This window comes from Gossypium arboreum, chromosome 13 (assembly GCF_025698485.1).
Source record: "Gossypium arboreum isolate Shixiya-1 chromosome 13, ASM2569848v2, whole genome shotgun sequence".
Classification (NCBI taxonomy): domain Eukaryota; kingdom Viridiplantae; phylum Streptophyta; class Magnoliopsida; order Malvales; family Malvaceae; genus Gossypium; species Gossypium arboreum.
The window spans coordinates 11934707-11952329 of record NC_069082.1 but is presented as its reverse complement, the minus strand read 5'-3'; the positions used below and the strand labels follow the sequence as shown (position 1 = coordinate 11952329).

At 31.8% G+C, this 17623-nt stretch overlaps 1 protein-coding gene across 1 annotated transcript; it reads right to left on the bottom strand.

Annotated features, from left to right (window-relative positions):
- Positions 1-8372: 8372 nt before the first annotated feature.
- LOC108461826 (G-type lectin S-receptor-like serine/threonine-protein kinase At4g03230) lies at positions 8373-12496 on the bottom strand. The gene is given in 9 exon segments (XM_053024370.1): positions 8373-8814; positions 8896-9049; positions 9135-9372; positions 9461-9671; positions 9818-10020; positions 10121-10261; positions 10330-10845; positions 11021-11173; positions 11176-12496. Coding segments are annotated over 9 exon segments (3006 nt in total). The 5' UTR covers positions 12260-12496; the 3' UTR covers positions 8373-8508.
- Between the last annotated feature and the right edge of the window lie 5127 nt (positions 12497-17623).

Below are 17623 nucleotides of genomic sequence, written 5' to 3'. Positions count from 1 at the left end.
AAAATATTGACAATGTATCAGAAATCATGAGAATCTTTCCTTCTTTCCTTGATAATGGTAACTCAATTATTTCTCCATTTCTGACCTCATTTTATTAATTAATATAATAACATATTTAGTCATCAATACTTATATATTTTATCAATATGATTTTAATTCTAAATAATTCAATAAATTTAACTCTTTACATTTATAAATTCTATCAATTTGATCATTACACTTTACCAAGTTTCTTGAGAATTGAACTAAGTAGAGATTTTAGTTTCTGGGTTATTTAAATTTCTACTTTTCTTATATTTAACGGTTATCCAATTTAATCCTTACCTCAAAGATAGGTTTTTTGCTGCTTGAAGAACTGAAAAAAATAGAATTTTTGGTTATTAATTGATTTTTTTTTGCCTGCCAAATCACTCATAAAGAAGAATTGCAACTTTGATGTTAATTATTCTGGATTTTATTAAATTAATTAGTACCTATTGCTAGATTTTTTGTTTCTTAAGCTTGGTTCTTTGGTGATCTGATTGTTTGGTTTCTAAGCAATAATATATTTGCACGTGTTATTTATTACATGCTATATTTCACAAATGGAGAATTTTTTCTTTTTTGGGGTTTTACAAATTTTTAGATGTGAAATGTCTCAATTCTAAAAGCTGAAAGTTTCGGTTAGGAAGTTTAAGGATCAAATTAATAGAATTTGTAAATGTGAAGAGTTAAATTATTAAATTATTTAGAATTAGGATCAACTTGATAGAATATGCAAGTATTACGGGCTAAATATATTATTATACCAATTAAAAAATGTCATGTTATCAATTTAACAACGGGTGACTAAAATAAGAATGAATAAAAACTTTTTAAAATCTAAACTAAAAAATTTCAAAGTTGAGTGAATAAAAAAACAACATATACATAGTTACACTAAAAAAAATCCAAATCCTTAGCACATCAAGAATGCATGTGAACAATATAATATACTTTATTTTCGTCAAATAGAGATGAAGAGAGAATATATATAAAAAAACAGTAGATGTATGAACATAAATTTAAAATTGGAATATAAAATAAAAAGGTTATGGAGAGCTTGTCTTTCCTTATTCCTTTCCTTATTCTGTTTTCTTCCCCGAGAAGGAACTACGCACGCCACTACGTTTGAAACAAAATTTGGTAGTCCTAGTCCATGTATTTGAGCGCTGTCCAGGTATAAACACACTCCTAACTTAAAACCTATAACTTGCCATGTAAGTAACATAAAGCAGCACTTGATGTATAAATATTAAAGTCAGGATCGAATGCTTTCACATTTCCCATAATTGACGAAGTAATATCGAAGCTTATGTGAAGACGTAATAACATTCAATTTTTTTTTTTTATTATAGGTTTAGGCAAGCGAATGATGATTTTCCTTCGAGGAAGGAAGAGCCAATAACAAGAAAAATTGGCTTTCAAATGTACGAAATTGTATCATCAATACTCAACCCATGTAAGCTAATTTATACCTATATTCAACATATGCGATTGAATTTGAAAGCATAACATCCATTGAGTATAATTTGTTTAAAGGGTTAAGATGGTAGGAGAGAATCTTTTTATTGTCCAATTTGCAAATTTAGAAGTTAGAGATTGGGTTTTGGAATATGGACCATGGCACATTCAAAATAAGCAAGTGGTGGTCCAAAAAATGGGAACATATGCTAAGTTCTCGAGGAAAACACCAAGGGCGACTACTTTAGGGGTAGGAAATTAATGCAGGGAATGATTACTAATTTAGTCTTGGAGTTTACTGTACTAAATATCGTAAGGTTGGAATTTTAGAAAAAGAAATAAACTTTCATGGGGCATCCATTACTATTTTTTAAATTGATTTTTCCAACAATAGCGATGAAAGTGAAAGAAGGTTATGGGCTCATTTGGGGATACTGAACTCTAAGATCTCTCATAGTTGGTAGCTGTGGGACTTCAATGTTATTGTTAGGTCACAAAAGGGTTGATTATTGCATTTCTTGTGTTGAGGCCCAATTTAGCCATACCTAAACTTAACAGGCCAAACTCATTTACAACTAAAAATCCACCAGCCCACCTAACCACTAAACCAAACAGTCTAAAAAAATAAACCTTAATAGCTCAACTCGAAAATAAAAAAGAAAAAAAAAACAATAAACCCTAGCCACTGTCAAAGTCTCAACCACCCTCTGCAACTGTCCTCTGCCACCACCTGCTCCACCGCCACAGTCGCAGCACCACCGCCCACTGGCACCTGCAAGAAAAGACAGCAAGAAATAATAATAAAATTTGTAAAATGATGGCTATAAAAAAGCCATTCAAAAATCATGTAGAAGGTTCTCTTTTTGGCTCCAACAAACCAAAAAAAAAAGAAAATAGAAAGAATAGATTTCAAATAAAAAAAAACAACAAGCAGTCAAGAACAGATTGGTGGTGCAAAGGTCCTTTTTTTTTTTTTTGTTTACCTTTCTCTTTATTCTTCCGCATATATATACGTATTTCTTTATATTTCTTCCAAAAAAACAGCATATACATAACATATATGTATAGATATAGATAAAAATGTAAAAAAAAAAAACTTTTTTTCTATTTTCCAACCACCGTACACGGTGGCAGTGGCATGGTTGGTGACGATCCGTTGATCGGACGGTGGCCAAATACAATGGCCGAAATCGCCTCACCCCTCCCCTCTCTCTCTTTTTTTTTTCTTTTCAAGTGCAAAAATGAAATTTTTTTGAAGAAAAATGGCCTTTTATAGCCCCCAAAACGACGTCATTTTGGGGATGACCATTAAACCCCAAAATGACGTCGTTTTGACTTGGACCGGATCGACGCAACCTGACCCGCCTAGGATTCGCGTGTTTTTTAATGGAAGGGCTGTTTGCGCATTTAGCCCTTCCGCTTTTTTTTTACTTTGCAATTAAGTCATTTTTTATTTTTAATTTGGCCCTTAAATTTGTCGCGATTTTTAATTTAGTCCTCGCTGAAGTGATGCGTTTCGGAGGGAGGGTTTATTGCCCGGTTTAGTCCTCTTCTTTGTTTGCGCGCTTGATTTAGTCCTTTTCTCTTTATTTCTTTTTTAAATTTGCCCCAAAATTCTGTTTTTAGTTTGATTTTAGTCCTTTTTCGTTTATTTTCATTTCTTTATTAAATATTCTTATTATTTTTAATATTATTAATATTATTACTATTATTTTATTTCTATTATTTTCATTATTATTACTGTTAGTATTATTTTCATTAATATTATTTTTATTAACATATTAATTATTCTTAATGTATTATTATTACTAGTTATTATCATTTCTAGTTTTATTATTATTATTAACATTAGTGTATGTTTTATTATGTGTATGTATATGTATATATTTATATATAGTATTATTCTCTATTACTTTATTTTAATATTTTTATTATATTTGCTTTTAGATTTCAATATTATTATTATTATTATTATTATTATTATTATTATTATTATTATTATTATTATTATTATTATTATTATTATTATTATTAATATTAGTGTATATTTTATTGTATATGCATATATATATGTATGTATTTATATAGTAGTATTTTAATTACCTTATTTTAATATTACTATATTATACACTTTCCTTTTATGTTTATTTATTTATTACTTTATTACTAATTAATTTAGCTTATTAATTATTATTATCATTATCACTATTGCATTACTTTACTATAGAAATATAATATATTATAAATATTACTTTTATTTTCATTATTATTAGTATTACTATTATCCTTTATTGTCACGGTTATTATGTTTATTTTTATAGCTATTATTTTTATCGCTAATATTTCTATTGTTATATTTATTATTATTACTTTTATTATAATTACTACTATTATTATAGCTTTTCTTTTTATATATTTACGTTTTTTATATGGTACATTAATTCTATTTTATTATTTCATTATTTATTCGCTTACACTTTTATGTAATTTCAAACTTTGAAAATTTCTTATTATCTTATATCATTGTTTTGTTTCATATAATATTTATCTATATTTGTTCCATTATTATTTTTAAGTTTGTTTACACATATTACATAATATTTATTATTTTATTATCATTATCATCATCATTAACATACATATATACGTGTGTATTTTCATGTGCATATTAGTATTTTTACCATTACTACAAATACTATTTCTTTATTATTTTATTAGAATATTATTTTTATTGTGAATGTTATTGTTATTTTTATGCTAATATTATATTTTAATATTTTTCATTAATTATATCATCGCTTGCATTGTTTACAACTTCTTATCGCAAATGATATTTTTTATGTTTTTAATCAATTTCAAAAATAAATAAGGTAACGTACCGATTTCAACACTAAGTCACTGATTTCATCGCTATGTTGGGTGGATATCATTGGCTCGTGTTAAAAAAAACGAGACGTCCTTCTAAAAAAACCGAAAACTTGAAATTTCTCGTGTTTGGTCGGATCATGATTAGATGTTACATTGAACTCGCATTTTTGAAAATTAAGACAACACATGTTTAATGAGATACCAATTTTGGGCGTCGCGGGGGTGCTAATACCTTCCCCATACGTAACCGACTTCCGAACCCTATTTTTCTCTGAACTTTCACGTAGACCTTAACTCAGCCTTCTTTTTATTTAAAAAATAAATTTTCTTTAAAAAAAAAGAAGAGAATTTATTAGGTTTCCGATCACACTTAGGAAAAAGGATCGGTGGCGACTCTCTTTTTTTAATAAAATCGAAAGTCAATTTTTAAATTTCAAATAAATCACCCTAACTAACTACTGAAAGCAAAAATTTTACGTCGCTACATCTCGTATTAAGGTTTTTCGATGTTGCTTAGTAGAACTGGAGCTTAATGATCATTGTTCACATGGTCAATTCGTTAGCAGAAGAGGTTTTTGGTGAAGAAGCTTGACAAAGTACTTGTGAATACTTCGTTACTAAGATAGTCTCCAAATTCTTTTGTAGAATTTCTTGACCTAGGTAACTGTAGTTTTATTGGATATGCATAGCTACTCGCACCTAATCTTTTTCAATTCTCAACTTTTGGACCAAGACTTTATGAGTGCTCTCACTCTTTCTTAAGCTTAAGAGATCAAAAAAATAAACTTGAGAGATTTTAATTCAAAACATTCCAGGGGCGAAGCTAGAATAAATTTTTAGGGGGCCGGATAAAATTTGAATTTTTATAGTTTATATCTTTATAATTTGTAAAGGATTAAATCGAATTTTTATAATTTTAAAAGTGGCCAAAAGAGCAAATTTACATTTTGGGGGTGCCAGGGGCATACCAAACCCCTGGCTTCCCCCTAATAGTGACATTGCCGTAATAGGAATGAAGAATTGCTAAATAAAAGAAATAATTGCACAAAAAAAAAACTCAAGCATCTCATAGCTGTTGAAGAAAGTTTCTTTAGACAAAAATTGTTGGATATATGAAGAAGAAAGGATAGAAACTGAAGTAAAAATAGAAATCAAATTGTGAACATCTATTTTATTTTCAAACCTACTTATTAGTTACATCAACCATTATGTTTAAATAAACAAAATAAAATAATTATAATTTGATTTAATCTTGCACCTTGATTCATACAACTTGTTTCTTCATTAGTTGATTTCAGTCTAATCAACAATTAAAACGTCTTATAAAAAATTTATCATTGTTCAGTGCAAATTGGCAACTTGCATAGTAAATACTTGCACTTCTAGAGACTTCGTAACTTTGATGAGCTCGCAATCTTGGGGAGCTCACACATTTGATGAGCTTGCAGTTTTGAGTGAACTCGCAACTTTGTAGAGCTCACACTTTTAATAAGCTCGCAGTCTTGCTATCTGAATTCACTAATGTATGGATGGTCACTTTGCAATAAAAATTAGGGTTAAGTGGATGGATGAGGGTGAAAAAAAATACAGTTTTTCACGGTATGGTGGCTGTCGGGCATAATAGAAAAATAATTAAATTGCTAATTGATGACAAGGGGAGCATGCGTTGAAACATTTAAGTAGATTTTCATTGAAGCTATTGATATATATGTGTATATATATATATAATAAAAATAAAAATAAAAAAACCATCATTCGCTCTCCTGATGAAGCAGTTACTAGATTCTCCGCTGACTTTTTTTTGTTTTGTTGAAGCTCAAGAATACCTTGCAAGCCTATTGCCATAGAGGAGATAAAGGAGGCGATGTTTGAGCAGAATGGAGAAAAATGGAACAATGGAACAATGAAGTATAATAGTCAAAGTGTTTAACAGAAGCCAAAGAAACTCTGTTCTAATCGCATTAGTCCCTACTACAAGCCATGCAACTTTGAAGAAGTGAGTCATATACCCATTTTTTGTTATAATATCGAGTATAACAACTTTGAGCTTCAACACATTAGTCCCTAATTACAATTTTTATCTATATATGATTAATGCATGTATTTAGACAACAAAGGGAATTAGATTTAAGGTGGATTAAATCTTAACCATAGGCTTAAAGTGATTGAAAGAGTTCAAGATTGACTTGGAGTCTATCTTGTTCTTAAGAGTCTTAGAATTGATAAGATTTTATCCAAATGAAACAGTAATTTAAACTTGGAAAGTGATGATATTATTGGGATATTTTAATTCAAATTTCAAGGTTAGCTTATCCCATTCTTCGAATTGAGAAGAATAATTTTGTTATTTTATTAATCTATATTTTCACTTTTTCTTTTTTTTTTTAAAATTTGATTTGATTCAAAAACTATAAAATAAAGTTTGAATTTTAAATTGATTGAGTTAATCGAATCAACATAATTTTTTTTCAAATTTCGAGTTTAAATTTTTGAATTCGCATAATTGAATAATTTGAATAAACTAAATACAAAATCTTTTTACTTCCATTCCCCGAACCTCCTTAAATCATTTTACTTTCACCCAGACCCCAAAAACTTTTTTTTGAATTTATTTTTACTATTTATATATTGAATTAAATTTAACATTTTGTAGTATTTACATTATTGAATTGTTTAATCATGTTGAATTTTATCAATTTCTGTTAAAATTAAATTATTGATTATGGCATAAAATATTTGTGTTAAAATTTTCGATTGGTATCAATTTCACATTTTATCTTTAAAATGTTTTTATTAAAAATTATATTTTTTACATTTAATATATTTTTAATTTCAAAATACATTATTACAAGAATCGAAGATAATTAAAACAACTAAATAAAGAAGGTAACACATCTATAAAAGATTAATAAATAAATTATTAGAGGACGAAAGTTAATAACAAATTTGATTACAGTTGGCAAATTTGATCACGGTGGGTAATAGTGACTATAAGGACCTAAAGTCATTTTTTAAATTTAATTCAAACAAATATATTCGATTTAATTCGGTTCGAATTTATTTCACTCGACTCGATTTAAGAAATTATAGGATTCATCAACTCGATTAACTCGAAATTCTTTTATTTGATTCAATTCGATCCGATTGAACGCACACCATTAATTAGTATTTTTGAGAAAGTAAATATACAAATTGGAGACAACTTTGAAGCTAAAATTATTTGTTGATGTGAATTAAATTGTTGAGTGAATTCATTGTTTGAGCTAAGCTTCGTAGAGATAGATTATTAGGTACCAACTGTGTTAACAACTTAGTATCATAATCTCAACTGTGTTAACAACTTAGTATCATAATCTTCTTTATTTGTTTGTTTATTTCACATTACTGCCTTGTTTTATTTCTTGTTATAATAACAAACGCAGTATTAATATTATAACACAGGCAAATTGAGACATTTTCAGCTTCTCCCTTACCAACAATGGTTTTGTCTGGTGGCTTGGTCTATGGCAGTCGAGAGTAGAGGTGTCCAGCTTTTGTTTGTGATGCCTTCGACAGCGTCGTTTTCTTGTTTCTTTGCTCTCTCATTTTTTTTTTATTTTTTTATTTCAGGTTTCACTTGTGCTCCTTGGCAAGCTAGGGAGATTCACAGCTTTGTCTTTGTCCGAGCAAGAGTGTTGCTGTCTCCAATGTTTGGTCTTGGCTTACGGTACTGGTATGAGTGGCTCCTTCTGTTGTTTAAGCCTTCAATTTCGTTTAGGTAACGGTTCCCTTGCTTTATTTTGGCAAACTTTGATGGATCAGGTTTGCAAATGGACTTGTTTTCGTTTTGGTTTGGTTTGGGTCTTTGATTTCAAGCTTTAGGCCTTTATCCCTTATTGTATTGTTGCTCTTTCTATTTGTTGATCTTAGGTTTAGGCCTTTTGTATTGTTTCACTTTACAAATGTACAAAATCCCAATTTTTTGCACAGTAAAGGTAGGGATGAAAGTAGAAAACTTTTTGAACAAAATTTTCTAAGATAAATTTTATCATTAAATAAAGTTATTATCTTATAATTTTCAAAAAGATTATAAAACAATTTTGACATTTGGGGAGGCCTATATCTGCCCCTTGTGCGGCATATGAAAAAACAAAAAAACAATGATGACCAGCGCTTTCACTATCGACCTTCTTCAATAGAAGAAGTGATTTCAGTATTAGTTTCTGCATTACTATACGAAGAAGCTGTGGCAGAAAGGGGTCTCCTAATAACGTAGGCTGGCTGTTTAGGTATGGGAAGCTTTGAACTTTGGGTACCACTAAGCATTAAAACAATATCACCCATTGTGGGTCGCTCACTGGGAACTTCCTGCACGCATAACAGCCCAACATGTACGCATCTCATGAATTCACTTTCATTGCAATTTGACCCTGCTCTCTCGTCCATTAAATCCAATGCCTTGCCTTCTTGCCACAGTCTCCATCCCTGCACCCAAATATTCAAAATTGCAATACTTGGCAATGCCATATGGAGAAGGAAACCAATCTTAAAATCATCTCTACTTACATAACCTACTAGGCTTGGGGCATCATCTTCCACTTGATAGAATCTCATGTTCCTTTTTCCACTAATGATCTCAAGCACCACTATACCAAAGCTAAAAACATCGGATTTTACTGAGAAAAGTCCATCTAATGCATATTCTGGCGCCATATATCCACTGCATTTTACAACGCTCATTATTATGATTAGAAATATATACATATCTTGGTTGCTCTAAACATGAAATTCTGCAGTTAACTCACTATGTGCCAATTACTCTAAGCGTGTTTGCTTCGGTTTGTTTTCCTTGGATCATCCTCGCAAGACCGAAATCGGATATTTTCGGATTCATCTCTGCATCCAGCAGTATGTTACTAGTTTTCAAATCCCTGTGAATGATTCTCAACCTGGAATCTTGGTGAAGATAAAGCAATCCTCTGGCAATTCCCAAAATGATGTTGAAGCGTGTCGCCCAGTCCAATTGCTGACTTGATGATTCACCTTTAAAAGTTTTTCATCAAACACCATAACACATCATTCAACCTATAAACTAAAAAAGATAACAGTTGAGGTTTGAGCGGCTAATTACCAAATAACAAAGAGTCTAAGCTTTTGTTGGGCATATATTCATAGAGAAGAATCTTTTCCTCTCCTTTAATGCAATATCCCAAAAGTCTCACAAGGTTCCTATGTTGAAGTTTAGCAATCAACACCACCTCATTCTTAAATTCCTCCAAGCCCTGTCCTGAAACACTGGAGAGCCTCTTTACAGCAACTTTCTCACCTCCTGGAAATTTACCCTGTGATCATTTCATAGCCTTTTTAAGATGATAAAACCATCAAAGCTAAGTTACTCATACTCGGGTGTGAGTGTTTGATATGTATACTTCATGACAAATAGGAGTCCGAGCAACATAACAGTAAAGAATAAATGCAGTGTGAATACCATGTAAACAGGCCCAAACCCTCCTTTTCCAAGTTTGTTTTCTTCTGAGAAATTGTTTGTTGCAGCTAGTATGCTTTCAAAATCAAAGAAAGGCACGTCTATGCCCGTCCCATGATCTTTTTCCTCGAATGGGGTCAAGTCTATTAACTCTTTAACCCCTTTCTCAGTGTCATACATATGAAGAACAGCTTGTCTTTGTTTTTCTGAATTCAAAAGAAACATACATTTGGGCAATCTTTGTTAAATGCTAACTGCGTTTTTAAATCCCCAAAGCATCGTTTTGCGTTAAAGTTAAACACTTACCTCGCCTCTTTACCACCTTTTCTCTCCAAACATAAATCGAAACTGCAGCACACAAAAAGGCTGTCCCAATTGGCAAAGATATTCCTAGAATCAAAGCGAGTGGCTTGCTTTCATCGGAAGACTCTCCCAACCGTCCAGCTTCTGCAAGAACAGGTTAGATGGTAATTGCTATAGATACCATAGTTTTATACATCAAATTTAGTACTGACCTTGAGTACAGTTTAAAACCGAGCCATCCCAATGATAGGTGGAATTGCAAAGGCACCTTCTTTGTCCATTTTTGTTTTCATTGCAAGTCGAATGTGGCCAATCTTTGCAGTCCGCAGATGAAGAACACATTGGTTCTAGCGGTGGCTTCCAACTGATTTCTACTTCAACCGTACCTTCTAGTGTAGAATCCGAAGTTAAGTTGCCAAGTTCACCACTGCAGCTGCTGGTTACATTGAATGGTGATGATTGATTGAACTGCAAAATTCTGCTTGCTGAAGCATGCAGAGCAGCGCAATTATTTGCCTCTTCGGCTTTCATTTGGATGACAAACGTTCTCGCATCTGGATTGACTGTAACAACACTATATCGGCCATTAGGTGCCATGAAGCTTAGTTCGCCAGTATCGCTATTACAATGGAAACTGAAGTACATTGGATCACCACATTTTGGCCCTGTGCTTAGGGGATAGGGGACTGAGTTTGTGCCGCAAGTCCCACAATTTCTAGTTGTTGCTTCTGCAAAGTAGAATAGATATAGTTAAATCAAGCTTTTGCTTCATATTGCTGCAAATTGCCTTATGAAATCTTTACAGTACTCTTTGAATGCTGCTATTTCAACATCAGGCTAGAGATAAATATCTAGCAACAGTTTTTGTGTTTTTTTCTTGCTCATTTGTGCGGAGTAAAGTACCTATATCGGACAATGCTACCCGTATGTTGAGATCGTAGCCATCGTCTTCATCCTCCTGAAGATCTTTGAGATCCTCTGACCAAATCAAGCATGAAGTAGTGTAGTCTCTCTGGCCTACAAATGAATAAGCCTGGCACTGACAGTTCTTGAGGACTCCCCTCTGCAATCTGTTTCAGCCTTGGCCTCGTACGATGAGTCTGAATTTTCTACTTTCATTCTTTTCAAGCTCAAGAAGTCATTGCCGCATGATGATGTATGGTTTCTGGAGCAACCGTCCGAAAACTCTCCGGCTTTCCATTTGTCCATGAATTTAGGTTGGAAACCCGGTAAGCACTTGCATGGCAACCTACTGTTGGTATTACAGGTGCCAAAGTTGCCACAAAAATTGAACACACTACAATTATTGTTTGGCTCCAACCATATCAAGGACCAACTGTTCATGTCTGCATCGAAATCCCAATACTGTAATTTTCCAGTGAAAGTCATTACCATTCTTTTATCTTGGTAAACTCTTGGGTTGTTAATCTGGCTAAAATTCAAGAAGTTGACTATTGTAGGAGGCAGTTCATCCGATTTAATGATTTTACCTGCATCTGGCCTACTTGATTTCGAGTGAACGGTACTCTTTTCCATTACAACAAGCTGCTCCCCTCCTTGATCTTGCTTAAATATGAAGTTCCCTGATGATGGATCTTCTTCACTGCTCCATGAAGTTAATGAAAACTTTGCGTCGATCTTCATACCAAAAAGAAACGTATCTGTTGGTTCAGTAAAGCTTTCCCATAGATTGACCCTCAACCGTTCATCGAGTAGAATGAAGTTACCGGTATCGTTAAGCTTCGCCACAGGATTCGAACGCTTAGCTCCACGCTGTGTCGACCAGTAAATTTTCCCTTTCTCATCGGATAACTTCAGTTGGTCATTTGCAATAGATAAAACTCCAGTCCTATCTAAAACTGGATTGTCTCTATTAGCAACCCAAACCACTATTTGTGGATTGGAAGCATACCATATCCCCACATATCTCTTCACATTAGAGCCTCTTGATGGACCAAAGAACCCCAATTCAAATCTATTTCCAGCTGAAAAAAGAGTTTGTCCATCTGCAAGCCCGCTTTTAATAGTAATATTATCCCTAGCAAAGCAGCCCTGAAGAGCAGAAAACAGTATGAAAATTGTGTAGCAAGATAAGATGGAAGAAAGGGTGTTAAGAACTAACCACCTACAACTTGTTCTCATCTTCTCTTGAACACTAATTTTCTCCAAACAGAAAGAAACTTTCTTCTTTATGGAAAATGAGTTTGCAGCTGGTAAATTCCATGTCAACTTTATTTTATTAAAAATAAAGTAAATATTCAGGAATCTTAAAGAGAATGGGTGGATTACAAGTTTATTCTTATCCCCTAATGCATGTGTTCTGGAAAATTAATAAAATATATGGTATGTAACGTCAAAGATGGTGTCTGCTTTTTTTAATCCCGCGGAAATTGATATGTCTTGTGTCCTTGAATTTTAATTATATATTTAGCTATAAAATCACTGACGAAAGGTAGTTGATTGATATAACTATTTAGCTATATTAAATGATGACTTTGATGAAAATTTTATGTAATAAATAATTAAAAATGATGTTAGTTGAAGTGGTAAAAGTTATAAATATGATGTTTTGAGTTCACTTTTAAATATTTTTAAATTTCATATTAAAAATAAAATTATTCTCAAAATAATATCTTATGGTTTTTATAAATTCTCCATTAAATTAGATTTTAATTGAAGGGTGATACCATAATAAATAATCATCAATATTAGTAAGTAGAAATTATTTGATTTATTCTTTTAATGAGAAATCCAACATCCATAAACTCATATTTATATATAGGTTTCAATTTACTAAAAAAAAATCAGTTTTTCCATTAAATTTGACTTGTTTTTATTTTTTCTTGTTTGACCCGGTTCTTCTAAAGGCCTGAATTTAAAGAAGAGTAGAGAATTTGATTGTATACAAACAGAAATTAGCAGACTCTACCAAGATATTTGGAAACCTAAGTGGTTGGTTGAGAATAATTGGATTTTAATTTTGGTTTAGTTAGCTTCAAACCAATCGATTCTGTAGTGGGAGACAAAATGATTAGGAATGAGTGATTCTATTAGTCTGTGGCAGCCGTGCTAATGGAGTATATATATAGGTGTGCGTGGAAACAAAATTCTTCTCAATTCTGTTTACCAGTTTTTCTCTCTATAGCATCGTCTTCTTTGATCACTTCGAAGAAGAAGAGGATATAGCTAAAAGAAGCTCTGCATGTTGCAGCCATCATGTGAATTGAAGTCTAGAAGTAGAGAATTAGAAAACTGGTAAACTTCCTTATCTCTCTATACTCGTGGATTGAAGGAAGAACTAGAGTAAAAACTCTTAAAAGTTTCTGTATAATTATGGATCTTAGGTTTTTAAAGTTTGAACACCTTTAAATTAACTGATAAATGGTTGTTATGCTTAATAACAGGACAAAGGAGTCTTTAATGTTGGACAAGCTATGTTGTCGAGGATTAAGAAAACAAGGTGAGTTTTTGTACTCTGCCCTTGGGTGATCGTTGATAATGTTTTTTTGAATGGTTTGTGTCTGAGTTACCTGGAATTGTGGTTGTGTATAGAAAAGGGTAAATGGGCATGCTGAATAATGAATGATACCATGAAAGTTTGTACACTGAATGCAAGAGTAAATGATTTTTCTAAGTAATCAATGGCGTATTGTGTGATATGGTGATAAGTGTAATGACTTGAGAGATATATTTCTATATAATTGATGACGTCACTAACTAACTAAAATACGACAAAGGCAGGCGCACCTATCGAATGGTAGTATAGCTATTGTGAGTCGGGAATATCGTATCCAAGAGGACTAAAAGTACTAGTAGTTATTATCTTTTTATTATCTAGCCAAATAAATTGAAGGGATTTATTTTAACCTAATCTTAACTAACCTAATTACTAAGATGAAACAGAGAATAAAGTAGGAAAATATTTGAAGAAAACTGATGTGAGAGACAATACCCAGTAAAGAATCCACCTAGACTTCACTTATTATTCTAAATCTGAATTAAACGATTTATTCACTTGTCTTGATCCGTAGAAATCCCTAACTTATGTTAATATCTCTTTCGGGAATAAAAACAACTGTCTCTAAGATGATTAATTAAAATCTCTTTCTAATTAAAACCCTTATTATCACATTAACTCGATCTATGGATTCCCCTATTAGATTTTACTCTAATCCAGTAGATTTATGTCATCCTATTTCTAGGATTGCATGCAACTCTACTCAATTATGCTAGATCTACTCTTAAACATGGACTTTTGCTCTACTAAATAAGCACATCAATCATGAATTAATATCCTGAAAACATTAAGACATGATATAAGAACACATAATTGAGATCAAGAACAAATATTTATCATGTAATTCAAAAAAATCAAATAATAAGATCCGTCTTAGGTTTCATCCTCCCTAAGTATCTAGGGAATTTAGTTCATACTTTGAAAGAAAAACATCTCAAAATTAGGAAAACAACAAAACATAAAAAAACCCAAAAACTTCGAGAGAAATTGAATGGAGATCTTCAGTCTTGAAGGAGATCATGCTTCTGAGTTGAATCCATTGGCTTCTTCGAGTCTTTTCTTCGTTCAGCTCTGTGTGTCCTTTTAGGTCCTCTTCTAGTGTGTATTTATAAACTTAGAATGCTCAGAAACCCTAAAAATTGACTTTTTTTTGCTTATTAGGGAAACAGGGATAAAAATCGACACAGGCTGGCACATGGGCATGTGCTCAGCTCGTATGGGAAAAGGTTTGGTCGTGTGGATCCTTAAAATAGCTCGTTTTGTCTAATTTTGGCCCGTTTTTCACTTCTTTTGTTCCCTTATGCTCTCCTAAGTATAAAGCATGAAATTAAAGGATTATAAGCATCAAATTCACTAAATTAAATAATAAATCATCCAAAAATATGCCAAGCATGGGATTAAAACATTTAGTGTGCGAGACTTTGATTATGGCACTTAGTGTGTGAGATATTGATCATGGCACTTAGTGTGCGAGACAATGATTATTGCACTTAGTGTGCGAGACATTGATTGTGGCACTTAGTGTGCGAGACATCAAGTATGCGACGGCATTCCGTGAATATATGGATTGGTACAAGTATGTATATATATGTTATAAGCTTGAAATCGATAAAATTGCAAAGTTGTATATAAGCTTATGAATAAGCATGTGAAAAGTTTGTTAGAAATCTTGAATTTCATGTCATATGTTTAATTTGATGAATGGTAACTGTAATTAGTTAAGTTTATATTATACAGACTTACTAAGCTTTAAAAGCTTACTTGGTGTATTCTTTCCTTGTTTTATAGATAATCGAAGCTAGCTCAGACTCGGGGATCGTTAGGAAATGTCATCACACTATTGATCACTTAGTGGTACTTTTGAAGCTTTGTAAATATGGTATATGACATGTATAGGCTAATGTCATTATGTTATATTTTGAGTTGTGGATTTAGCCATGTGAGTTGGCTTGAAACATGTTACTTTTATGGTTTATCAAATATCCACACACTTAAGCGGTTACTTGTCCTCAAGCAAAATTCTGAGCTCACAATTAAAATTAAACTTTCTCAATTCATAATTCTCATCAATAATGTTTTGTCATAATTCACAAATAATCATACATGGGTAATTCAACAAAAAGAGTACTAAAGATTCAAATAATCCAAGTCACACATTTTTAAAGCATGAAAACATAGGTATTTCCCCTTATCTAAGTAATTACCTTTAATTTAAAACTGACAAGAATTGACATCTTCACTAAAGACTCACTCAAATCACTCAAAGTGTTTAAGGTTAAAAAATTAAGCCTCAAAAGTCAAACATGAAAAAGTTATTACCATAGGCTTGCATGAAAATCAAACCTCCACCATTATAAAATGAGATGATACACAAATCAAAAGGTCTTTAAAGGGTTGTAATAGGAGTTGGGTTAAAGGTGTGAATGGAAGCTGAAAAAGAGGGTTAGAATCGAGATTGAATTGATAGATTACCTAACTAGAAAAATGAACTAATGCTGAATAATTACACCAATCGAGGTTATCAACAATAACACGAGCTTCTTCTAAAAATGTGAAATTAATCGTTTAAGCTCAAATATCATAGAACTAGTAATAATCAAAATAAATATACATTTTATATATATAATTTTTTTCTTCACTTTTTTTTTAGATCAATGGATAATAAGAGATAATTAAACAACTGAAACAAAATAACATAGTTAAGCAACTAACCAAATCAAATCTCGACCAACAAGGGAGTCAATAAAAATAAGGAAAATTCTCAATGAATCAAAAAGAATGAGTTATGGGTTAATATTAAGGGTAGATCAATAAACGGTTTATAAGGCTCAAAGGGGTTTATTAGGGGTTAATTATGAAGGTAGGCTTTTTGGGATAAGTGGGTTAAAACCTAGGTGCCTTTATCATCTCAGTATATCAAATCAAATGTGTGGTCTCAACATGTATAATCGAAGCAAGTTCTAGAATAACCAATCAGTATTGCCACACTCATAACCGATAATAAAGTGAGCAAGAAAACTGTATGCTCTAAAGGCTCAAAATCTCACAGAATTTATGGTTTTTGATATCAATATTGCAAATCTCAAACTTCAAGGTAATACTTCAATTTAGGGAAACAACCCATCAACTTTTTTTTTTATTCTGAAAATAGACTTCTCATGCTTGATTCTCCGATGTCTTAAAGTTTAAACAATCAATGCACAATTACCTATGAATTTAATCTAAAACATATCAATAAAAATCACAAACCGATAAGAATTTATTCTAATAGTAAAATGAAAAAATTACTTGAACACAAGACATAATTCAGGGATTTTCTAATAATCATATAAATAACCTCCCCACACTTAATATGTACATTGTCTTCAATGTACAAAAATAGATAATCACAGTAGAAACAAAAATATCATAAGAGAGGAAGAGAATTGAAACTGCCCTGAATATTGGATGAAATTCCCAGAATAGTGAAAAGCGAAATTGGAGATAAATGTAGATGTAAAGCATGATTCTGAGCAACTGATAAGAAAATAAACACAATGCTGAAGAAGATTAAAGGATTACTCGATTAGAAACAACCATAATAAATAAATAAAAATATATAATTCAAAATATAAAAACAAAAGAAGTCTAAAACATAACAATAAATATAAAAATAGAAATAAAACTAAAAATTAAAAATTAAAATTAAAATTAAATGATAAATAGACTCAATGGTCCTCATCATTAGATCTATCGGCATCGTGAGTCGGTGGTGCTGGAGGAGTAATATAGAAATGCTGACAAATCTACTGTAGTGTCGCATCAATATGGTCGAACCTCTGATCGCAGTACTGACGAAAACTAGTGAACTCCTCGGTGGATACTCCTCGAAAGCGAGCAGCAGAAGAAACAGGTCAGTGACTCGAATGTGGAGGCTGTTGTGGGTCCTTGTGATAGGGTGGAACATCATCAGCAAAGTTCTCGGGTTCTTTCTGAATGTTAGAATGAAA